The 8,359-nt window shown below is 41.7% G+C and overlaps 1 protein-coding gene across 1 annotated transcript; it reads right to left on the minus strand.

The window, feature by feature from the left end:
- Positions 1-2,391: 2,391 nt before the first annotated feature.
- Positions 2,392-7,666, minus strand: cdca8 (cell division cycle associated 8). The gene is made up of 11 exons (XM_071367398.1): positions 7,541-7,666; positions 7,161-7,252; positions 6,912-7,040; positions 6,115-6,161; positions 5,913-5,988; positions 5,750-5,823; positions 5,457-5,536; positions 5,254-5,349; positions 4,927-5,056; positions 3,599-3,685; positions 2,392-2,967 (listed from the first exon to the last, which is right to left on the minus strand). Exons 2-11 carry the CDS (start codon positions 7,246-7,248, stop codon positions 2,932-2,934), a joined length of 843 nt encoding a protein of 280 aa, XP_071223499.1. The 5' UTR covers positions 7,249-7,252; positions 7,541-7,666; the 3' UTR covers positions 2,392-2,931.
- Between the last annotated feature and the right edge of the window lie 693 nt (positions 7,667-8,359).

Raw genomic sequence — 8,359 nt, forward strand, 5'->3', positions numbered from 1 at the left:
TGTGTGTGTGTGTGTGTGTGTGTGTGTGTGTGTGTGTGTGTGTGTGTGTGTGTGTGTGTGTGTGTGTGTGTGTGTGTGTGTGTGTGTGTGTGTGTGTGTGTGTGTGTGTGTGTGTGTGTGTGTGTGTGTGTGTGTGTGTGTGTGTGTGTGTGTGTGTGTGTGTGTGTGTGTGTGTGTGTGTGTGTGTGTGTGTGTGTGTGTGTGTGTGTGTGTGTGTGTGTGTGTGTGTGTGTGTGTGTGTGTGTGTGTGTGTGTGTGTGTGTGTGTGTGTGTGTGTGTGTGTGTGTGTGTGTGTGTGTGTGTGTGTGTGTGTGTGTGTGTGTGTGTGTAAGTAAGTGGGAAAGCTATAGAAAGGGTATACGGTTAAAATGTAGGAAATGAGGCAGAGAAAAGGCTGAACAATCCTCCCGTGTACTCCTGGGAGAAAAGAGCAAGAACTTCACTTATTCCTAGAACACGCTCTTTATGCCGTTCACGGCTCTACGTCTTTCTCGCGCTCTTTAGCACAGGTACAGCATATAACAAACAGTCATTATGGCCTGTAATGCTCGGATCTGGCCTTGATATGATTATAAATCCCTCATTCACTCACGCTTCCTGATGGAAGAGACTTCATTATCACCAAATCCCCTCTCTCTCTCTCTCCATCCACTGAGAGGTGCACAAGTTCAGTCCCGCTAAATCACAGCTTTCCGTTGAGCTCAGATGAAACTGCGTGACCGCCATGTGGCTGGGAGCTCCCCTCCCTCTCCTTAGTTCTCGCTCTGTTTGTCTCAGCCTGACTGAAGACAGTCAGACAATCTTCACCTTGGATCTATGCTTGTGTAGTAGTTCTCTCTATCGCTTTATTTTCCCCGGTACACCCATCTGTCATTATCTCCATGCCTTTGTCACCATGTTTCATTTCTCCCGTCTGCCCTATCTCCCATTCATCCCTCTCTCCCAGTGCCAGGAAACAAGCAAAGACCCACCATTCTGCTCATTCTCTCTACTCTGTTTTTACCATCAAATGTACTTCCTCATCATTGGGTGATCTGTGTCTCATCCTGACAGATAGGAGATTTAAAGAAGGGCCATCCGACGGTGTTTTTGTGCTCAATCCCACTCAGTGAAACAGCAGTGGAGAATGATGTTAAACTGACATGGATAATTTGACCTTTTGGTGTTCGGGATGGAGGGTATTTGTTTGATTGACAGGAGGGAGTTATGGCTGGGCTTAACTCCAGGAACAGAACACACCAGGGACAGCAACTGTTTTAGAAAGGGTCCATATAGCAGTAGGACACTGCCTCCTCATGGTGGAAATGTGGATTACTCACATTGCACACAAAATGTGTTCTGTACGCAATGTCTTGAACTGCCTACTGCATGCATTTAAACAACAAATACCAAATCTATAACCCTAACAAAGGAGTGGTGCAATATGGGTAATTGTGCCAAAAGCCACACAGAAAGTTCCAGGGAAAGGTATGAGTAGTTATTTAAGCATTAATTTAGGAATTTATCTACTAATTTCAACATTTTGATCATGAACCATCTTGCAACCGAGCCTAAAACCTACCTACCATTATGCAATTTATATTGCTATGAATTGAGATGTTTCATCAGTTCCTGCTTTTGGTCTTATTTTTTTGTACAAGAGGATATCTGATGTTTTGGATTGTCACTCATCTACGTTTCAACTCCCCATTGAGTAACTTAATTTAACAATGGTTCCCGTACATTTAGTTTTGCATTCTACAAAGAACTGGAGTTGTTTCTTGAACATCTTCCTCTGATTTTCCCCCCAACTAAAGTACCATTAAAATAAGTGCAGTGAGTTTGACAACGCGGCACAGATTGAATCCCTGCTCTGGTGGTATAAGAGTTGTTTTGTTTTTTTAAAGCAGTCAGGCAACCCACACATTAATCAAGCTTCTACAAGCCCATATTTTTGTAACTCCGTGGCAGGGCTCCTTCTGCTGTGACCAGTGTGACAGCCAGAGTTAATGGAAACATCTGAAGCCATAGCTCATTGTCTACTGTACACTTAAAACATCCAAATACAATGCATCTCGTGGAACATAATCCTGTCAAACTGATACTTAGCGACAAATTGAATTCCAGGGGAACTTGATTTGCCTGGAGTCTTCATGAATAATGCACAATCCAGAAACACAAATGAGCAGGTGTCTCAGGGAATCTAAGCAGGCAAACAGTATTGTCTAGTTGTCTGTGATTACAGCATGTTGAAGCGATGATGACAATGGGAAAACATGAAAAGGTGGTTGTATTTCTGTACTGTATCACCAGTACAACCCCAGGATCTTCATCTAGGCTACAAAGAACCACCCCAAACATCAAGCAGTGGTTCCCCAACTTCCACCACACAAATAAAAGACATTCACCAGAGAGAGTTGAAAGAGTTTACTTTGAGAAAAGTAAACAAAATGGCATATTTACATTAAAAACAAAAGTATTGTCAAATTTCACTGAATAAATCTAAAATGCATGGACCGCGAACATTTCCTCATCCACACGGTACAGTACAAGTTGAACTGGCACACCTCAACCACAAGAGGGCAGACAAAGTGTTATTGATGAGAAGAAAGCATGCAGCATATCCTTCGCTTTCACTCACAGGGCACACAAGTAACTTTCAAACATGTTAGACTATTTGAGGGGAAGTGTAGTTATGGTTTATCATTAAATCTTGACATTTTATATGGAAGACTGGATCCCTGAAAAATAGCCTGTTCCAAGTTTAGTCTCGCGTGCTTGGCATCCATTTTAAAACATTTAAACCATAACAATAAAGAGTGCTAAGATAACTACACAAAAGCAGACTTGACAGCTATTAACAACTATCTATTAAAAGAGAAATATACAGAGACATTTTTTGGGGGGGGTGGGGTGGTTCTTGTACAAAAAAAAAGACAGAAGGTGAAGAGGTCATTCGGAGGACTCACACAGTGTTGTGAGGCGGTTCTGTGGAGAGAGAAGTGAACGTGAGTTATGGTAACGGATACTGTTTACACAGGTTTGACAAAGAAATCCACTTCAAAACTGCTCAATAAACATGATGGATGTGTTCTGAAAGAAGACAGGTGGAGGATTATAATAGATACCGCATTATAAAAACCATACAATGTGCAATTCACATTTCTATATAACAAAATGCATACCATTTACAGTACTGAAAGATGGCATGGCGTTATATTCAGGGTCGTCCTGAACAAAATGAGCACATACTGCGAGGAGAAGTTGCCATGAAAGATATACCTGAATACACACATAACTCCCGTTTGGGCCAACCAAAATGACAATGCTTTTCTCTAAAGTGCCTTGTGAAAGCTCAACATTCGCTCTTATTTTGACACGTAGCTAGTCATGTTGGTAGAAGAATAAGCTTTCAAATGGCACACCCCGATCCAGATATGTAAATGGACCGTTGATGTGCAAATGTAATCTTTACTGTACATCATTTGGAGATTTCTCCATAACCTGTTCGCTTTCAACTGCTATTACGGTTACGCATAATGCATCCATTTTTCTTCTGTTAGAAGCATGACATATGGATATGGCCATATTGTATAGTTCTATTTGGTGAAGACCATACCTGAAGCAGACGGATGCTCCTCATGGCTGTCTCATCCAGCTGTCCCAGGTCCACAGTGTCCATCTGACTGGCCAGCAGCTGAATGCACTGGAACCAAAAATACTCAGGTCAGCAGAGGAACTTTATCTTAACACACAGGAAATGTGCCAATCAATCATGTCGACAAGTACTTAAAATTATTATTTTTTAAAGATAGACATTTTTAAAAAACACACGCCTTTAAATTAGTGGATTCGGCTATTTCACCCGTTGCTGACAGGTGTATAAAACTGAGCACACAGCCATGCAATCTCCATAGACAAATATTGTCAGTAGAATGGCCTTCCTGAAGAGGTCAGTGACTTTCAACGTGGCTCCGTCATAGGATGCCACCTTTCCAACAAGTCAGTTTGTCAAATTTCTGCCCTGCTAGAGCTGTCCCGGTCAACTGTAGGTGCTGTTACTGTTATCGGCTCAGCCACAAAGTGGTAGGCCACACAGCTCACAGAACGGGACCGCCGAGTGCTGAAGCGTGTAAAAATTGTCTGTCCTCAGTTGAAACACTCACTACAGAGTTCCAAACTGCCTCTGGAAGCAACGTCAGCACAAGAACAGTTCGCCGGGAGCTTCATGAAATGGGTTTCCATGGCTGAGCAACCGCACACAAGCCTAAGATCACAATGCGCAATGCCAAGCGTCGGCTGGAGTGGTGTAAAGCTCGCCCAACAACAGAGCTCGACCTCACTAATGCTCTAATGATCTTGAAACTCTCGACCCGCTCCACTACAGCCCCGTCAATGTGAATGAGGGTGTGTTCGGACCTCCTTTTCCAGTAGTCCACGATCAGCTCCTTTGTCTTGCTCAAGTTGAGGGGGAGGTTGTTGTCCTGGCACCACACTGCTAGGTCTCTGACCTCCTCCCTATAGGCTGTACCCATCTTTTGCCAATATCAGTTATTTTTAAGTCTTGGTTCCAATAGTATTTTGTTTTTTTCCTTAGAGATTGTCAGTTGGATAGGTTCTCTGCAAGGTTTTGTATATCTTAACTAACATATGAGTATCTTTTTCTAACTCAAATAGGATTCCCTCAGCATTGTGCTGATGACAATTCTTTCAGGTTGAAATTTCATGATATAGAACTTAAGTTGCATATATTTGAAAATGTCTACATTGGTCAATCCAAAATAGTTTTTTTCTTGAATTGTGTCATGGAAATAATTGTACACATGTAACATAAACAGTCAGAGGGGTTAGTGAGGGTATTTAGCCAAGTCAGATGGTCGTGCATACTGTTCAGTACGGTAAGGATCAGTCTAAAAATGGAAGGCTGATTGATGGTAGTCTGCTTACCTCTCCATTACCCACAGGGACATTGATGACGATATCATTACCGCCTCCTGAGATGGGGGAGCCGTTGACCGAGATACTGTAAACCCTCTCCTTGTGGCGGGGTATCCTCACCGCTGGTGTCTTGGGAAGCCTGGGATATATGATGACAACAAGTCAAGCAGTGTCCACTAGCACAGTGGTACCCAATGTTGCTTTGAGGGCCTGTGTGTCCCCCAACTGGAACATTTTACTAGGGGAAAGACTGTATAGACCGTTCTCTAACAACAACCAGGTTTAGGCAAAAATTGTCATGGACAAGCCGCAGAACATTACCTACTGCCACTTTACCTGGAGTCGAAGCGTGGTGTGATGAGAGGGGTAGGGCCCATGAGGGAACTGTCCAACATGTTCCTGGAAGGAGTGACCAGTGGCTTCCTACTGGACCTGAACACAAGTGGCAAATTAATATTAGCAAGTCATTTGCGTACATCCATAAAACACACACTAACACATGCTAAAATATTTGCAGATTCCGGCTGAAAGGGTGTTACTTTCTGATGGACGAGTTCCGCTTGCTGACTGACAGTGCTTTGCCTCTCTTCGACGTTGGAGGTTTCCTAGTTGATTTACCCTGAGAAATAGAGAAGAAATGGGCCATGAGGCAACAGCGCAAGTCTTCAGCTTGAGCTACACATGGCTTGGTACTAATAATGACTTGGGCTATAATTTGGAATAAAATGCAAAAAGCCTAAAAGAAAAGGAGGCTATTGAGGACTACATTGAGTCTTTGAAACTAAACACACGGTAAGTCTCCCTAACCGTGACAAAAAATTACAGCACTAACCTTCTTCCCTGTGGCCGTAATAGTGTTCTCAGCATCCTCTGAACTTGTTCTGGCTCCACCCCTTTTCAACGTTGCTGCAGAGAGGAGCAGAGTAACTTTAACATCCAGTGGGATTCAAAGGAGACACATAACCTATAACAACTGGTATATAGCAAATACTTACCTTTTTTAACAGTCTTGGGGGGAATAGTATGGACTTCAGCCATAACGCTCTCCACTTGGGCAGCCTCCTCTACTTTCTGGAAGTAGACAAATAAGAGTGAAGAGCGACTCTGGCTGGGTGGCATTTTCTGTGGTGTCAAAGCCATGGCCTGACTTAAAACCAACAGTTTATGAAATATTCTATTTTAATTTAGAAAACCCACCTTGGCATCCTCCACTGGTGACACGGGTGACTTTGGTTTCTCTGACCCTGAAGGGATGAAGGAGAAGTGTCAGTTTGTCAGATAAAACATATCTCGAACCCACCTTTCGCCAAATAAAAATGTAATCATATTTTATGTCACATGCACCGAATACAACCGGTGTAGACCTTACCGTGAAATGCTTACTTAAGCCCTAAACCAACGATGCAGTTAAGAAAAATAAGTACAAATATGTACACATTTTTACCCCAAAAAAAGTCAGACAAAAAAAGTTACAATAAAATAAATAACGAGTGAGGCTATATACAGGGGGTACCGGAACAGAGTCAATGTACAGGTTAGTCGAGGTAATATGTACATGTAGGTAGAGGGGTAAATGCATAGATAAACAGCGAGTGGGGCAGCAGGTAGCCTAGTGGTTAGAGTTTTGGCCCAGTTACCGAAAAGTTGCTAGATCGAATCCCCAAGCTGACAAGGTAAAAATTTGTCGTTCTGCCCCTGAATAAGGCAGTTAAACCCACTGTTCCTAGGCCATCATTGTAAATACCATTGTTCTTAAATGACTTCTAGTTTATTTATTTATTTATTAAATTAAAAAGCAGCAGCACAAAAGGGGAGGGGTCAATGCAAATAGTCCGGGTAGACATTTGATTAACTGTTCAACAGTCTTATGGCTCGCGGGTAGAAGCTGTTGAGCCTTTTGGACCTAGACATGGCGCTCCGGTACCGCTTGCTGTGCGGTAGCTGAGAGAACAGTCAGGTGCATGCTTCTTCACTTAGTTAGCCAGCTAACTTACCACAATTCTCAAGCCAGTTCATCTGTCTCACTGCCTTTGGCAGCTTGATCACAGCCATGTTGTAGAAGTTGTCTGCATCTTTCAGGAGGCTGTTTGTCTTCTCCTTCAGCCTTTCAACTACGGTTTTAACTGCAAAGACAACGTGTGATTGGATAAGTTACACCAAAGTGAATTCACAAACGTTTTCTGTTCATATAACGTTAATGGCTAGCAGCCAACTTGCATCTACATGTTCTTTGTCATCCATACCCTCACTGTCGAAATCTTCGAGAAAAGCCTCCAATTTGTCCAATTTGGGGTTTTTACGTTGTTTGGTTGTCCTCTTTGGTCGTCCCATGACTCTGTACATTGGTAACGTACACTACATTAGTAATCGTGCTTGGGTTAGCAAAACAGGTAAAATGTTGCTAGTAGTAGCACTAACTAGTTACTGTTAGTTAGCCCTTTTCCGGAAATGTTGTTAGCTAGGCTACATTAGCTAGCCATGCATCGCTAACGTTAGTAGTTAGCCAAATTGAAGCTACTCCGTTTAAAAGATTACTGTTTCACTTCAGATTTGAAATACATACAATGCAATGTTAATCTAAACATTGAGATTATTTGACAAATATAATTTCATTATGATTTACCTGGCGATGTTTTCTTTATGTTCTAGTTAGCGAGTTAATCCTGCTGCTCCCTCTCTTTCCAGTTGGCGAAATTTTCAAATTTACACGCAGACGCAGAAAATGCCGGAGATCAGCCAATAAGGTTACGCTTTTGCTAGGCGTCATTATTTTACATATAATTTCGAAGAACGTCCATGTTTACGTCACTTGTCCTGAATGTAAACTAGGAGGCCTGCGTTATTGTCGCTTTACCAAGTATTGAAAAAAAAAGTAAGCTTGGAGAACAATCAAGACATTATGGAATTCAGTGTTGGCTGAATGCAAGCCTTTAATGGTTTCACTTGGAAACCAAGTGCATATCAAGTAAACCTATATATGGTGCTCTATTTTCCGTATATACAGTGCCTTCAAAAAGTATTCACACCCCTTGACTTTTTGCCGATTTTGTAGTTAAAGTGGGATTAAAATGGATTTAATTGTAGTTTTTGTCAACGATCTACACAAAATACTCTGTCAAAGTGGAAGACTTTATGAAAAATAAAACACTAATATATCTTGATTAGATAAGTATTCACATCCTGAGTCAATACAATGAATGAATTACATTTTATTTTCGTGCCAAATCGCCAATTGGTAACCCATCCCTTATGGGATTAATTGACACATTAACAAACACTATAATAATTCACTGTGGTAATTAAATGATCATTCTTCTTCCGGCGTTCTCTGCATGGCGCATCACATAAAGAGTGAAAAAAATACAATATATCAATTCATAATATTCAATAAGGTTATCCAAACAATAATTACATCCCTAGAGCAGTACAATAATACACATAC

Source organism: Salvelinus alpinus, chromosome 26, assembly GCF_045679555.1.
Source record: "Salvelinus alpinus chromosome 26, SLU_Salpinus.1, whole genome shotgun sequence".
In the NCBI taxonomy this organism is placed as follows: domain Eukaryota; kingdom Metazoa; phylum Chordata; class Actinopteri; order Salmoniformes; family Salmonidae; genus Salvelinus; species Salvelinus alpinus.